General features: G+C 38.7%; 1 protein-coding gene across 2 annotated transcripts; it reads right to left on the reverse strand.

Moving 5' to 3' along the window:
* Positions 1–4,803: 4,803 nt before the first annotated feature.
* DBR1 (debranching RNA lariats 1) lies at positions 4,804–16,627 on the reverse strand. Of its 2 annotated transcripts, XM_065876486.1 has the most exons (8): positions 16,295–16,627; positions 15,311–15,435; positions 13,441–13,521; positions 11,196–11,281; positions 9,451–9,675; positions 6,566–6,646; positions 6,167–6,312; positions 4,804–5,690 (listed from the first exon to the last, which is right to left on the reverse strand). In XM_065876486.1, the coding sequence occupies exons 1-8, from the start codon at positions 16,489–16,491 to the stop codon at positions 4,997–4,999; spliced, it is 1,635 nt and encodes a 544-aa protein (XP_065732558.1). In that variant the 5' UTR covers positions 16,492–16,627; the 3' UTR covers positions 4,804–4,996. The 2 variants fall into 2 exon arrangements, with proteins under 2 accessions (XP_065732558.1, XP_065732559.1); XM_065876487.1 differs by lacking the exon at positions 13,441–13,521 and having other exon boundaries at positions 16,295–16,519.
* Between the last annotated feature and the right edge of the window lie 306 nt (positions 16,628–16,933).

The raw sequence follows: 16,933 nt of genomic DNA on the forward strand, positions 1-16,933 counted from the left end.
GACATCTCTGAGTATACCTTTTTTAAAAATTTTTATTGGAGTATAGTTGCTTTATAATACTGTGTTAGTTTCTACTGTACAGCAAAGTGAATCAGCTATATGTATACATCTAACCCCTCTCTTTTGGATTTCCTTCTCATTTAGGTCACCACAGAGCCTTGAGTAGAGTTCCCTGTGCTATACAGTAGGTTCTTATTAGTTATCTATTTTATACATAGTATCAATAGTGTATATATGTCAATCCCAATCTGCCAGTTCATCCAACCCCGCCACCCCGAGTATACCTTTTAAATATAGTTTTGACAACTACAAAGAAGTACCCCCTCACACTGGCTAGAATTGCCATCATTTAAAAGTCTACAAATAGGGCTTCCCCGGTGGCGCAGTGGTTGAGAGTCTGCCTGCCGATGCAGGGGACACGGGTTCGTGCCCCGGGCCGGGAAGATCCCACATGCCGCAGAGCGGCTGGGCCCGTGAGCCATGGCTGCTGAGCCTGCGCGTCCGGAGCCTGTGCTCCGCAACGGGAGAGGCCACAACAGTGAGAGGCCCGCGTACCACAAAAAAAAAAAATGTCTACAAATAATAAATGCTGGAGAGGGTGTGAAGAAAAGGGAAACCTCTTGCACTGTTGGTAGGAATGTAAATTGGTGCAGCCACTATGGAAAATAGTATGGAGGTTCCTTAAAAAACTAAAAATAGAGCTACCATATGATCCAGTAATCCCACTCCTGGGCATATATCCATAAAAGACAAATACGGCAATTCAAAAAGATACATGCACCCCAATGTTCATAGGACCACTATTTACAATACCCAAGACACAGAAACAACCTAAGTGTCCATCAACAGATGAATGGATAAAAAAGATGTGGTATATATATAGTGGAATATTAGTCAGCCATAAAAAATGAAATATTGTCATTTGCAATAACACAGACCCAGAGGATATCACACTAAGTGAAGTAAGTCAGACAGAGAAAGACAAACATTATATATTACTTATATGTGAAATCTAAAAAATAATACAAATGAATTTATTTACAAAACAGAAGCAGACTCACAGACATAGAAAACAAATTTATGGTTACCAAAGGGGAAAGAGGGGATGGGGAGGGATAAATTAGGAATATGGGATTAACAGATACATACTACTATATATAAAATAGATAAACAACAAGGATTTACTGTAAAGCACAGGGAACTATATTCAATATCTTATAATAACCTATAATGGAAAATAATCTGAAGATATATATGTGTATGTATACATATATATATATGAATCAGTTTGCTGTACACCTGAAACTAACAATATTGTAAATCAACTATACTTCAGTTTTTCAAAAGTTTTGACTTTTGAAACATGTAGATGTTTTACAAAGTCAAAACTAAAAGAAAAAAAGCAAAGCAAGGAAATTTCCTTCTCACACAGAAAATATACACTGCTCTCTACCTTGATTTGACTTAGTATAACCTAAAACTCACTCTGTATCAGTTCATGAGAATCTCCCATTTTTTTAGTGTACAATTCAATGGTTTTCATATTTACAGTACATTCACAGAGTTGTGTAACCATCACCGTAATCTAATTTGGGAACATTTTTGTCACCCCCCCAAAAAAATCACATATCCATTAGCAGTCATTCTTCATTACCCCCCATTCCCTTCCCCCAGCCCTGGGCAACCAATAATCTACTTTCTGTTTCTATGGATTTGTCTAATTGGGACATTTCGTATAAATGGAAATCAATCAACATGTGTTTTCTTTTTTTTTTTTTTGTATCTGGCTTCTTTCACCTAGCATAATGTTTTCAAGTTTCATCCATGTTGTAGCATATGTACTTCATTCCTTTTTATTGCTGAATAATATTCTGTTGTGTGGGTATATATTTTATGTATTCATTCATCAGTTGAATGGACATTTGGGTTACCTCTACTATCTGGCTGTCAAGAATAGTGCTGCTATAAACATTTATGTACATGGTTTTTTGTCCCACATTCTTTTTTTTTTTTTTTGCGGTACGCAGGCCTCTCACTGTTGTGGCCTCTCCCGTTGCAGAGCACAGGCTCCGGACACACAGGCTCAGCGGCCGTGGCTCACGGGCCTAGCCGCTCCACGGCATGTGGCATCTTCCCGGACCGGGGCACGAACCCGTGTCCCCTGCATCAGCAGGTGGACTCTCAACCACTGCACCACCAGGGAAGCCCCCCTCCCATTCTTTTTAAAGCTGTGTGTTACTCCACCAGGTATTTGTTCAACCAATCTTCTCCTGGTGAACATTTAGACTGTTTCCAATGGTTCGTTATTACAAATAATGCTACAATGAATACTCTTGTGCTTATGCTTTCTTTTATTTTGGAGATGTATCTTTAGGACCTATTCCTACAAGTTTAATTACTGAGTCTATATAAAGAGTTCTTTATATTTTGGAAGGATGAGTCTGTGATATGAGTTGCAAATACATTCTTCCAGTTTGTCATTTATCTTTTAATATTGTTTATGGTGTTTTGTTTTGTTTGCTGTGCAAAAGTTATCTATTTTTGCATATAGTCAAAATGTGTCAGTCTTGGGCTTCCCTGGTGGCACAGTGGTTGAGAGTCCACCTGCCGACGCAGGGGACACAGGTTCATGCCCCGGCCCGGGAAGATCCCACATGCCGTGGAGCGGCTAGGCCCGTAAGCCATGGCCGCTGAGCCTGCGCGTCCGGAGCCTGTGCTCCGCAACGGGAGAGGCCACAACAGTGAGTGGCCCGCGTACCGCAAAAAAACAAAAAAATGTGTCAGTCTTTTACTGTGTCTGGATTCTGAGATACAGTTACAAAGGCTTTTTCCTCAGTTCCAGATTAAAAGGAAATTTACCCATGTTTTCATCTGGTATTTATATGGTTTCATTCTTCACATGTATATCTCTGATCTATTTGGAGTTAATTTTGGTATATAAAAAAAAGTTTCTTTCCCAAGGCCCAATCCTATTTATTTAAAATGTCATCTTTTTCCTCAGTGATTTGAGATGTCACTTAAACACTATACTAAACTCTTATATATGTTTGGGCCTATTTCTTATCTTTCTGTTCCATTGGCCTGTCCTCTAATGAACCGGTACTATGTTGTTTTAATTACTGTAGAGGCTTTGTATTACGTTTTAATAGCTGTTATGCCCAGCATATGTCCATTACTCTTTGCAGGGGATTTTCCTGTCTGTTCTAACTTATTTATCCACAAGCATTAAAATCAACTTGTCTAGCTCCAGAAAGACAAACAAAAAACATGTGTTGATATTCTGATTAGGATGTTAAATTTATATGTTAACTTGAGAATTGGCATCTTTAAAATGTTGAGTTTATCTATCCAGGAATAAGAGATGATTTTCTATTAGCTCGTTTACTTTTGCATTTTTCGGGTGCATTTTAAAGTTTTCATTACAGGTTTTATGCGCTTCTCATTAAGTATTTTTGTTGTTTTGCTTATATCATGCCACTCACTAGTAATTGTGTATGTGAAAACTATTGATTTGTATGTTCAGTTCATATCATTACTTTGCTGTATTACTTTATCTACATATTACTTTAGTGGTATCTTAGTTTTAGTTTTAATATTCTGGTGTTTTCCAACGAAACATTCAGGTCATCTGTATAGAGATGCTTCTGCCTTTACAATTCTGATTCCCCTCACTGTTTTCACCAATATTAAAATATAAAGGAGGTAGTGGGTATCTTGTTCCTTGATTTTGCTCTTACTTTCCTTTGATGGGAATGCTTATAGTATTTCCCTTTTAAACAAGATGCTAGATTTTACTTTTCAAAAAAAATCAGAAATGAGTGTTGCATTGTTTGTCCTTAGATCTATTACTGGGTGAATTATATGAACAGACTTCCTAATATTGAACTATCTTTGTATCAGTCATGCTGTATCTTAAAATGTGCTATAGATTCTGTTTGCTAATATTTTATTTAGGACTTCAATTGGGACTCAATATTCATATGTGAGACTGGTTTGTGGTTTCTTTGCGCAATCTTTGTCAGATTTAGGTATCAATGTTACATTAGCGTCATGAAAAGAAACTGAACTTTCCTTCATTTTCTATATTTTGGAACACTTTGCATAATATTAGTGGTTACCTTTAAAAGGTTTGGTAGTTTCTCCTGAAACCATCTGAACCAGTAGTCCCTCGATAACACTATTCCTTCTACAGAAATTACTTTCACTTTCCATCTCTACTAGGATAATTCTTTTCCCTTAGAGGTTATTACAAAATACTGAGTATAGTTCCCTGTGCTGTACACTAGGTCCCTGTTGGTTATCTATTTTATTCCCTGCTAGTAATTAATACTAAGCTGAACTGTGCCCCAAATGACCTGTATAGTCACATTAAAATTAAAGCTAAAGCTAAAATATAATATGTAAAAGTCAGCAGGGTTATATTAATCTCATCAACTAAGTATAAGATTTTATGTTTGCCAATGTTTAGTACTTATTTCCTGAAATCTTATCTACCCTCTTCAGCTTCAATTATATTCGATAGACATTAAGAGCTGACCAGAGAAAATATTTATAATAAATGAAAAGGGAGCATATATAAGTATATATACAATAATGACTTAACTGTAAAACAAAATATGCCATACTTTATACACCAAAATATTTACAGTGATAGTAACTCTATGAAGGTAAAAACCCCTGTCTTACTCATCTTTGTAGTGCCATCTTATGGAAGAGTGCCTGGTACAAAGTAGGTGTTCAATAAGTGCTTGCTGAAAAAACTGAAAGTGAATAATATATGTTCTCAGAAAAAGGGGTACTCAATCAAGTAAATATATGAAATTTTAATATTCTTTTTATCTGAAACATACAAAGGCCTAAAGATAAAGTCGATACCTAACTAAAATTTATGTAACTTCATTATTACAAAGTTAAGTCTTGAGTCAAAGATCCAGCTCTAAAAATATAGTCTCAAAAATCACATATCTACATATAACACTAAAACAAGTAAATTGTCTTAGGCTGTATCATCGTTATCCACTGCAGCATAGATGGCTTGATTCCTCCTCTTGATTTTCTTTCTTTGTTCAGGTTCATGTTCATCACTCAGCCTCTTCAACGGCACCTTGGTTAAGTCCTTTCCATCCCCCAACTCCACAGGGTCACCGCGATTCCCCTCCTTGCCAACTGGGGAACCGGATGTATCATCGGAAGATACAGTCATGGAACCTGGCAAGATCCTGATGTCAGAGAAGCTTGCGGAAAAGTCAGAAGCTTGATCAGAAGATGGTTCTACAGACGGTGTATTCATGTCACTGTGTGCGCTTACAATACTATCATCATATTCCTCTTCTTCATCTAACATTATCTCGTCTGGATTAATAGAGGACAGGGCAGATGTGTCTGTGTTATACTCACTAGGGTCTTCTCCAGAGTCATTACTCTGCACGTCATCCTGCTCTTCATAGCCACCACACAAGTGCTGTTCTTCCTTGGCCTTCTGAAGCCTGATGTTAATATCAGTGATGCCAAGTTGGGCACAAAATTCAGTAGTCTGAGGATTGATCCTATGAACCAACTGCATTTGTGTCTGTGGCTTGCTAGGGTCATAACAAGCAGCCGTTACACTAAAGTTACATGGAACTTTGAGGTCATGATTCAATTTTTCCAATACTTCGTTCATGGCTTCTTTTGTTGCACTGTAATCCCACCTAGAAAAGTCCAAAACAATAGCTTTTTATATTTTATCAGCCTTGGACAACAAATGATGAGATCTAACTATGGACGGCAGGTGCGTTAAAAAGTAAACCACATTTCAGAATTCCACTTCATAAAATTATAGTTAACTTAGCAAAGGACCATTCCGAGATTAAAACAATTCTTAGAAAAAGCTGTCCTTAACTCACTCCCTAAAACAAGTACAAATTATTTTAATGTGTGAACCAAATCTCCACGGTCTTAAAGTTTCACGCACTTGTGCGCTTATAGTTTGGCGCACTTACACACGTATCGGGTTGGTGCTCAGCAATCTATTTTCTTGGATCTCTCGGACGGAAAACTGGCAATTTTCATACCAGTCAGTAAACTCTGAATTGTAGCAATAACTCCCTTGATTTAAAAAAATAATAAGGGGACAAAAACTGTGCATACAATGGAGAGGGAAAATCCTAAATAAGGTCAGACTCACCTCGTATGCAGGCCATTATTTTCAGGCATATTCCATAGGCGCTCACTCACATTAATAAGATCATCAGTAGCCCTGAGAATGGCGAGCCATTCAGTATCGTACTCCAAGTAATCTGGAGCACTGGGGTCGTGTTCTATTTCTATTACCTACAAGAAGAAATTGGTGATTTTAAGAAGTACATATCTATTTTTAATATTCTAAGAATGTCAATATGACAGTAAAGTTTGAAAGGAATTTAATTTAGTAGCTCAAAAACATGAATGTAACTTAAACATTCCCAAAGAAATCTCAGAACACATAAATTACAAACAGCACCAATAATTTCTGCAAGGAGACAATTTTTTTTTAATCACTGGAAGAGTAAAACTATATTGCAAAGTTATTTCATTTTCTTTTTACCTGAAGAAAGTCTCTGTGTGGTAAGCATTTGTCCAGGGCTAGAAATCTGGTTGCTTTGGCTGACTGTCCTTTATCCTTGGCCTAGACAATATGAACCATGATTTAAGAAAGAATGTTAAAACATCACAAGCAATTCAGACATTGAAAAGGATGGAAATAATCTCCATTACCCAATCCCCTAAGTTGTGTGTCAAAGGAACAATGGTTACTTTTCCAAAACAAGTTAGCTCTATACCCCCTTGTGCAATGACAAGCAAGGCACTTACACTCTCCGAGCTTGGGCTTCAATTTCCTTACAATAGTCAAAGCGGAAAGAAATGGTGGTAATGATAATGTTAAATCAAAGCAAATAACACACATAAACCAAAGCATATAACACAAAGGTTAAAGATCAGACAACAGAAGAGCTTAAAAGTAATTTGGCAGAGCTAAAACTATACAACTCGTAGAAGAATTCATAGGAGAAAATCTTTGTAACCCTGGGTTAGGCAAAGATTCTTAGATACAACACCAAAATATATATATATATATATATATATATATTCCATAGGATGAAATACTATTCACCAATAAAAATGAAAGAAACACTGACACATGCGACAACAAGAATGAGCCTCAAAAGCAAGTAAAGGAAAGAAACCAGTTACCAAAGACTATGTATTTTGTGATTCCACTTATATAAAATGTTCAGAAAAGGCAAATCCATAGAGACAAGACAGATTAGTGGTTGCCTGGAGCTGAATGTTGACAGAACAAAGACTGACAGCAAAGAGGCACAAAGGATCTTTTGGGGTGATGGCAATGTTCTAGAACTGGATTATATGATGTTTGCACAACTCTGGAAATTTACTAAAAATCACTGAATTCTACACTTAAAACAGGTGAATTTTTTGATATGGAAATTATACTCCAATAAAGTTCTTTTTTAAAAAGTGAACCAGCAGAAAGAAACATGGGAGGATCACAAACATGAAGGTCCGCTGGAAGAAGTAAAAAGTGACTCACTAAAAACAGCAAGGCAGGGCTTCCCTGGTGGCGCAGTGGTTGAGAGTCCGCCTGCCAATGCAGGGGACGCGGGTTCATGCCCCGGTCCGGGAAGATCCCATATGCCGTGGAGCGGCTGGGCCCGTGAGCCATGGCCGCTGAGCCTGCACGTCCGGAGCCTGTGCTCCGCAACGGGAGAGGCCACAGCAGTGAGAGGCCCGCGTACCACAAAAAAAACAAACAAACAAACAAACAAAACAAAAAAAAACCAGCAAGGCACATGGAGAAAGAAAGACAAGGAAGCAAGTGATGGGACACCCTGCTGAGGACCAGGTTTCAATTCAGTGGTGGGGAGGGACTGAGAGGTGGGATGTACAGAGATCACGGGCAGATCCTGGCAGCAGGGCAGTTCTGAGGAAAGACGACCTTTGGTGTTAGTAAAAGGGCTCAGACAGAATACCGGTGAAGTCAGAGGCAGCTGAGGAGCAACAAAAAGGGATCAAACATATTAATTCAGAGACACAAGTCCCCAAGGTTGCCAACAGAAGACAGAATCAGAGAAAAGTAGCAAATGAGGTGCTTCAGCAATCCAAGAGCATGATGAGCCCCAAGAGACAGAGGAGAGTAACACAGATGTGGGAAAGGTGACTGACAGAAACAGAGGACTTGGACGTGAGAGGAGGATAATCACGCTGGCAACAGCCCAAAGGAAAATGCAAGAGTAACCTCGCCTTCTTCTCCCAGTGAAGCCGGGGAGTAAGAATAAGCCCACAACAGAGAGGGCCCACAGGAATGTTTTCAGACAGAATCTTCCAGACCGTGTGCGAAGAGCATCGCCAAAGTGTACCTCTACCGCAGAAAAGGGTTTGGTCAGGTAAGTTCAGGAAGCGCTGCACAACCCACCCGCCACCTCAGAGAAAGGTAATGCCCATTAGCACACTGGACTCTCAGAAATTCTACAGAAGCCTCTGGGAAGAAATCCCGAACTTTGTTAACCCAGCATTTTCTAAACGTATTTCCTATGGGATACTTTATGGGAAAGTCAGAATTCAACCAGAATCAGAGGTGAAAGGAAGAACTGCATAGTTCCATTAAAGCCTAACTCTAAGTAGGTATTTATTTTCTACTTTGCATCAAGCACCATCCCCATGCAATTACCAAAGGAAAACTCTGAGAGTCATTCTAGATTCACTCCTCCCTCTGTCACTAAATCCTGATGATTCTGCTTCCAAAATCTCTCTGGAACCTGCTTCATTCTCTGTGTTCCCTTTTTGCCTCAGGTTAGAACCTCATCTTTTGCCTCCTCTGCCTCCCATTTAACATTACTCCAATCCACACACAAGGCTGCTGCCAATCTAATCCTTCTGAAATGAAACTCTGACTTCATGCCCCCCAACCTTCCCCATTACCTCCTGGTTAAAACTGAAACTCCAGAGCATATCCCAGAAGGCAGCTATGATCTCGCTCCAGCTTCATCTCTCCCTGTGCCTCAGCCCCAGGGACCAGCTACACTTCCCCAAAGGCACCACGCTCTCAGACCTTCCAGCCTGTGCACACATTGGTCCCTGGGCCTAGATTACCCTGATAATCTGCTTCTTCCTGGCACCATCAACTCCTTTAGAAAACCTTCTCTATCCCTTCATCTCTCTGTCCACATCCCCATCTCACCATGGCCTGGCTTAGGTGTTCCCACAGTATCCTAAGCACTTTTTGTCACAAACTTATTACACTATATTATAATTGCTTGCTTGTCCCTTCTCCCCACTGGATACTGAGTTATTCACAAAAGGAAAGTTAGCTTTGATCTCTTTCTCTAACTTTCCAACTATGCCCATAGGGCCGAGCCCGTAGATGTTCAATAACTGCTTGTTAAATCAAAGAATAAGGATTTTGTTTTCTACCTGATGCTGCATCAAGGCTGCAAACTTCACATGAAGGTGTGCAGAAAACCAGTAAGTAGGTTTTAAGTGCTCTAAAAGTTCTGAGGCAGCGGGACTTCCTAATGTGTTATTTTCCACTTCTTGTCGGAAAAAAGATTTAGTCTTAAGAAGTTGCTTCTTATTTCCATAATGATATATACTTCTCGGCCAATCATGAGATAAGAATATGTCCATAGGCTGCTTCAGCTTTAACAGACAAAGAAAAGAAAGAAAGCTCTTAAAAACAGATTAACCAAAAGCAATCCCCTCCCTTCTCTCCACCGCCACACAACCATTTACCCACGGAGATCTGTAGATTTCTGTGTAATTCATTCTAAGAACACTTTATTTAAGGAAGTCACAGAAATACTGAGCTACTCACTCATCGAGGAAAAGAGAAACACCTTTCTCTCTGCCTGACAAATCACCTTTATTTTCCGTGGCAAGGCAGTTCAATAGAGACACACTTTGATTAGATTGCCAATCAGCTAAGGTCCTTAGCACTGGGTTTCTAAAATCTACAACATGCACTGTTCTTTTCCCTTTTAGTAAAGAAACTACTGTTTTAAGATCAATGTCCAGATTTCATGAGACTTGTAATGTAAATGATACAGTAAACCTAACCTACAGTAAACCTTTTTTTTTTTTCTGAGGGACTCACATAGTAAACACCAAAAAAAGCTCTCTGTTTACTACAAAAATTATATTAGAGGTATTTAAGGTAGCTGGTGTCTTCTTGGGGAGAACACAAAATATACTCCATACTGTCAAGTAATCCAAAGCAAATACTTGGACAACTAAATTAAAATAATTTAAGTAAGTGTTCAAGAAAATACAAAAGGTAAGATAGATATGATTAACCACTGAAAAGCTGGTATGGGCAATAAGTGCTACAAAAATTCAGAGAAGGGTGAGGACTTTAAACTAGAACACTGGTTGGGAAGTGAAATCTAAGCTGGGTCTCCAAGGACCAGTAGGATTTAGATGAGTAAAGGGAAAAAGGATTCCAGGTTAGTAACTGTTATGAATGGGGCATACCTGTAAACATCTTTATGTTCCAGTCGAGGCTGTATTTATGATGGGAAGGGCCTGAGTTCAGTCTGGCAGGCTCTACCAGCCTGGGGGCTCTGGCAGGCTCTTAACTGTGTGGGAAGTCCGGGCAGGTTACTTTATCTATCTGAGCCTCTGGCCTCTCTCCCTTAGTGTGACAAAGTTGGACATGCTGCATGACAGAATTTGAGTGACAGTTATATGAACTATCACGGATGAAATCTGCTTAGCCCGGTGTCAGACATTTAATGGGTTCACAAACAAAAACCTAGCTTCATTTACTCTCCAGTTGAGCCAGTGTTTCAGTTATCACCTTCACAATTTTCCCATATCATCTTCACTATTATTTTCTACTTAATATCATTATTTAAAATAAAATATTTAACACTTTCTTTCAAGTATCACTTTATTCCAATATATATTCTTTAGCCTTACCCTAAGGAATAGTAGCTGAAGTCATGGACCAAATATTTTATTTTATTATTAATCACTAAAATAAATGTATAGCCATTAAAATCTAAAAAATGTTCATCTGTGAACCTCCTAAAAACAACTCAAGACCCAAATTGTGGAAATACCGAATTGAGCTCTTCTTGGAAGTAGCAGATCAAAATACATTCTGGTAGAGAATTACTTTACCATTTTTTCAAGTCTGCCGTAATGTACTTTTTACATACCTGTTTTAATTTGTAGACTTCAATATTTCTCACATGATAGATACTCCTTATTGTAGCTGCATTATAGGGGGGGCACTCAAAATGACCTTAAATTGAAGAAGAGAAATAAGCTATATTCAACTCCCTTAAATACTGCAAATATAAATACATACATACACTTCTCCAAAACTGATGCTTGTCATCAATGCTTTTGGTTCTTGAAAATTTTATTTAAAAAATACTGTTCTCAAAATGCTGGTATTTTCTAATAACTGATCACCAGCTATAAATCTAAATAAGTGGGAGGCTTATGATTTTTTAAATTAAATTATATTTAATTTTGGAATACATTGTTTAGTCACATAGTTTAAGATTTAAAAGATACCATCAGAAAGGTATAGGGTAAGGGGGAGCGGGGGTGAGGGAAGGATGGATTGGGAGTTTGGGGTTAGCAGATGCAAATTATTACATACAGAATGGATAAACAACAAGGTCCTACTGTATGGCGCAGAGAATTATATTCAATATCCTGTGATAAACCATAATAGAGAAGAATATGAAAAAGAATGTATATATATGTGTAACTGAATCACTTTGCTGTACAGCAGAAATTAACACAATATTGTAAATCAACTATACTTCAATGAAATAAAGAAAAAAAAGAAAGGCGTAGGGTAAAAAGTATTCCTCCTGAAGGTAGACCCTAGTGGGTACCTAGGGCTGGCGTGGGAGCAGGGATTAAGTTTGGCACAAAACTTTTAGGCATGATAGAGATGTTCTAAATCCAGATGGTGCTAAAGGCTGCATAACTCTACAATTTACTAAAATCACTGAATTGTGTACTTACAATGGTACATAAATTTTACGTCAATCAAGCTGCTAAAACAAGCGGACAGGGTTCTCCTATTCCTTCCCCCATCCATCAGTAACCCTACCTACAGGGAACCAGTGTTAATCAGGTTTCAGTATTTTATTCCAGGGATGTCATCTATGCATATAATATACATATTTCTTTATCCTCCCTTTTTTTTTATACAAGTGGCAGTATAATTTATACATGTTCTGTGCCTTGTTTTTTTCACTTTATTTTGGAGTTCTTTTCATATTAGTCACACATAGAGCTGCTTCTTTTTTCCTTCTTTTTGACTTCATAGCATTGCACTGTATAGTTATATCATGACACATTTAACTAGTTCCTATCTTTTGCTATTACAAACAAGGCTGAAATACATTTGTTTATATCATTTTGCACTTGTGGAATATATCTGTAGATAAATTCCTGGAAGTAGAACTCCTAAGAATACTTCTATAATTTCCACAGATGTTACTAATTTTCCTCCAAAGAGTGGTTCCAATTTGTGCCCACACCTGCCATGTAGAAGATGGCCTATTTCTGTAGACCCACCACAATAGTTCAGAATCATGGGGAACAGGGCAGCAAGGAACAGACTTGTGATTTAACAGTTACACTGAGGATGTAAGTTCTAGCTGTCAACTTAATTCATGAAATTTTAAAATCAATGTGGATCCAAGCTATTCCTTTAACTTTAAAATCAAGGTATAATTCATTCAGATACAGTGTGGTATATTTATACAATGGAATACTATTCACAAATTTAAATGACAGAGTTACATGTATCAACATGGATTTCAAAAACATATTAAACAAAGAAGCAAGTTGCAGAAAGATACATGTAAAATGATACACTTATATGAAGTTTAAAACATTCTATATAATACACTGTTTAAAGCTGTTACTGATATGGTAATGATATAGAATAATCAAGTGAATGATAAACACCAAATTCAGAATAGTGACTGCCTGGTGAGGTAAGGGAGGAATAAAAGGAGAGAGACGGGACTGAGGACAGATAAACAATGAACTTCGATTGTATCTGTACTCTTTTATTTCTTAAAAATCAACACTAAAAGTGGCAAAATACCAAATAAAACTAGATGGTGTATACACAGATAATACGTTCTAGTGTTCTCTATTTTTTCATATTTATAAAATATTTTATAATATAAATTTAAGAATAAATTAATCAGTTCATAGGAGAAATCCAATGAAAAAGTCAACTGTATATTATGCTTAAGTTACTATGGGGCATGGAAGTTTTAAGTTTAAAAACAATTCTCAGAATAACAATACTCACTTTGCTGTATACCTGAAATTAACACCACATTGTAAATCAACTGTACTCCAATTAAAAAAAGAATGTAATAAAATGTAAAAAAACAAAAAAACAAAAAAACATAACAATACCTTTTCGATAGTCATGAGATTTAAAGATACCAGAGATTCCACCAATCCTTACACCTCGGTATTTTACTACACCTGCCAAGCCTGAAAAATTACATAGTTAAATAAAATTACTGTAGGCAAAAGCAATCTTTTTTTTTTAAAGCAATCTTTACTAACTGAACAGTTTAGAGGCCTAGAATAACATGCAGTCTTAAAATTATTTGAAAATTAAGTGTCATGATGAGGTAACTCTTTTACATAGGAAAATATGCCAACAACATATAACGTAGAGTAGGGAGACAGACTACGGAGGCAAGAGACTGAGCAGAAAAGAAGGAACAAATGAGACAGGGAGTGTGAAGAGGGAAACAGACATACATAAATTTGGTACCTAAAGGAATATGGGGATGGGGCAGGGGAAATAGGGGAAAATGTCCTATGATGGATTTATGTTATATATAAGGTATATATAACGTATACCTTTGACTTATAGAACATAGAAACCTGCAGTTTCTCTATTTCATTTGATTGATCATCTTCAATTTTTGATTGATCATCTTCAGACAATTTCACCTTTTCACAATACTACAGTTGTCAAAAGATGATCCATCAGTAATGACATAGAGAAATTAAATTTCTGAAGTTATAATGTCATCACTAGAAACACCTATAAACATTTAAATAAAGAGATGAAAGGACTAAAACTGAATCTGAACCTAATCAGGTCTATAAATCTAAATGCAGATTATAAGCAATGCAGAGGATAAAAGGAACACGTTAAACAACCCAGAATGTGGGAAATTCTGCCAGATAAATTTCCCACATTCTTCAACAAATAAACAGCATGGGGGTTGGGGGAGAAGAGAGTGCGAAAAGGGGCAGTTATAGTCTAAGAGACTTCAGAATCTTGACAATCAAATGAAAGTGTGGACCTTGTTAGGATCCTACTTGAACAAGTCAACTGTAAAACAGACATCTTTGTGATAATCAGGGAAATCTGAATTTGAACTAGGCAACAGATAATGACAGGTAATAGGTATAATCATGGTACTGTAGTTGTGGTATTTTTTAAAATCCTCATCACTTAAAAACACATGCTAAAGTATTTACAGGTGAAATAATCCGATGGCTGAGGTTTGTTTTAAAATACTCCAGTTGGGACTTCCCTGGTGGTCCAGTGGTTAAGAATCCACCTTCCGATGCAGGGGACATGGGATTGAGCCTGGTCAGGGAACTAAGATCCCACACGCCCCTAAGCCCCTAGAGCCCGCATGCCGCAACTACTGAGCCAGCGCACTCTGGAGCTCCAGAGCGCCCAGGTGCCACAACTAGAGAGAAGCCTGCCCACCGCAAGGAAGATCCCACGTGCGACAACTAAAGACACGACGTAGCCAAATAAATAAATAAATAAAATATTAAAAAATAAATAGATAAAAATAAGATAAAATACTCGGGTCACCTCCTCCCACAAAAGAGTTTAGGCAGGGAGTGGGTTGAAAGAAGGATGGCAGAACAGTAATTGTTGTTAAAGCTGTTTAATAGGTACAGAGATTCATTATACTATTCTCTACTTTTGTGTATGTTTAAATATTTCCATTATAAAAAGTTCATTTTTAAAAATTTAATAATTAGAGTAAGAAAAAAATTAAGGGATTGTAAATCATACAGAAGCTCTTTGCAGTTATATTAAGTATTGCTTAAAGCAGGAGATGATGCACGGACATATTTTCATGATTACCTACTTAAATGAACTATTTTAATTAAATTTTCATGATTATTTCAATCAAGAGACATTCCCAAAATGCCATACATTTCAAGATGCTGATCAACTGATAAATCCTGACAGGCTCCTCCATGCCATCAGACCAAGAAATTACCCACGAACACATACCTAAATAATAAATGTTTGGTGCTACCCAGCCACCATAGGGTAACTCTTGCAAATGATTTGAGGCTTCATGGTTACCCCCAATGAAAATTGTGAGAACTGGGGCCTTCTTCTCTCCAGAGTAATACCTAGAACATAAGGGTAAAGTTGTCAATTGGCATAGCAGAAACGAGACATACAGAAAAGCAATTGGGCATGCCTGTACTATTAGGCATAGGAGAAAAGCAAAATAAGGTCCGAAGTAAAAAAAACTTGAGCTCATCATAAAAAGTTAAGTCCTTGCTAAACGAATTGTCCATCCTTGTCCTTAAGAATGATTCAGGGCCGCCACCTTGGGTTCAAGACAACGTATATTCAATGAGGTCAAAAACTTTTGTCAGTTCACTGCAACAACCTTAGTTTCTAGAATGAGGACTAGCACATAGCAAGCGTCCAATAAAAACTCCTAGATCGGGCTTCCCTGGTGGCGCAGTGGTTGAGAGTCCGCCTGCCGATGCAGGGGACACGGGTTCATGCCCCGGTCCGGGAAGATCCCACATGCCGTGGAGCGGCTGGGCCCGTGAGCCATGGCCGCTGGGCCTGCGCGTCCGGAGCCTGTGCTCCGCAACGGGAGAGGCCACAACAGTGAGAGGCCCATGTACTGCAAAAAAAAAAAAAAAAAAAAAAAAAAAAAAAACTCCTAGATCAATAAATGAAGTAGTCCCAGAGTCCTATTAAGCATAAAGTAGATTAACCTGTCAGTTTCTTCCTCCAGATTTTCCCCTCAAGCTGCGATCCCTTCCGAAACAAAACAGATGAATGGAAAGAAGAAAAGTGACATTTACTAAGCGCCAGTTCCTAGACACACAGCGTAAACAAAGACGGGAACTAAGAGAGACAGCTGGTCAGTGGCAGACAGGATTCCAACTCAGCCCGGGTTCTCAGCCCCCACCGCTGGCTAGTCACACCTCGCACCGCGGGGGCCCGGGCCCAAGCCACGCCCCTCACCTGTAGAAGGTCTGCATGTGGCGGTACTTGGGCGGCACGGCCATGCAGCGCAGGTCGGCCTCATTGCGCACAGCCTGGAAGTCGCCGCAGCATAGCAGAAGGTCTATCGGTCCCGGGCCGCGCCGCTCCGCCAGCGCCAGCGTCTCATAGATCTTGTCCAGCTCGCCGTGGCAGCAGCCGGCCACAGCCACCCGCATGCTGCCGGCCCGAGGCAGGGAACGCTGCCCGCAACCGCCTAAACCAGAGCCAGCCCAGGCCGAACAACGAAGACCCGACTGATCGCTCAGATCCCGCCAACCTTAACTGAGACGCCGCCTCTCGCAATTGAGACTCCAGCAATATAATTCACTTCCGGTTTCCAAATCTCGCGAGAGAGAGGTCGGGAAGGGAATGACAAACACGGACTCCAGGGAGCTTTTAAATCGTCTCGTACTTTGCCTGTTTTGGCAGGTGGTTCTTGCAGTCCGAGCAGCCTGACAGGTGCTAAAAATCAAAACCAGAATAGTAAGACAAACAAAAATTCCCGGAAATAGTGTAGTTTGATAAAATCAAACTTAGGATGAACTTCTCACGGCAAAGATAATTGCCTGAAAGTGATTAGAAACGATTAAACAAACGATTTTTTAAGACACCCGAAAT

The sequence above is a fragment of the Phocoena phocoena genome, chromosome 4 (assembly GCF_963924675.1).
Source record: "Phocoena phocoena chromosome 4, mPhoPho1.1, whole genome shotgun sequence".
Lineage (NCBI taxonomy): Eukaryota > Metazoa > Chordata > Mammalia > Artiodactyla > Phocoenidae > Phocoena > Phocoena phocoena.

What these genes read in the sequence shown, in the direction of transcription:
- DBR1 (XM_065876486.1), bottom strand. Translation starts at nt 16,491, where the DNA reads ATGCGGGTGGCTGTGGCCGGCTGCTGCCACGGCGAGCTGGACAAGATC. An exon ending in AAGTCTACAAATTAAAACAG is followed by an intron (nt 9,676 to 11,195) that starts GTATGTAAAAAG and finishes TGTCTGTTAAAG; the next exon opens with CTGAAGCAGCCTATGGACAT. An exon ending in CAGCCTTGATGCAGCATCAG is followed by an intron (nt 6,647 to 9,450) that starts GTAGAAAACAAA and finishes CATATTGTCTAG; the next exon opens with GCCAAGGATAAAGGACAGTC.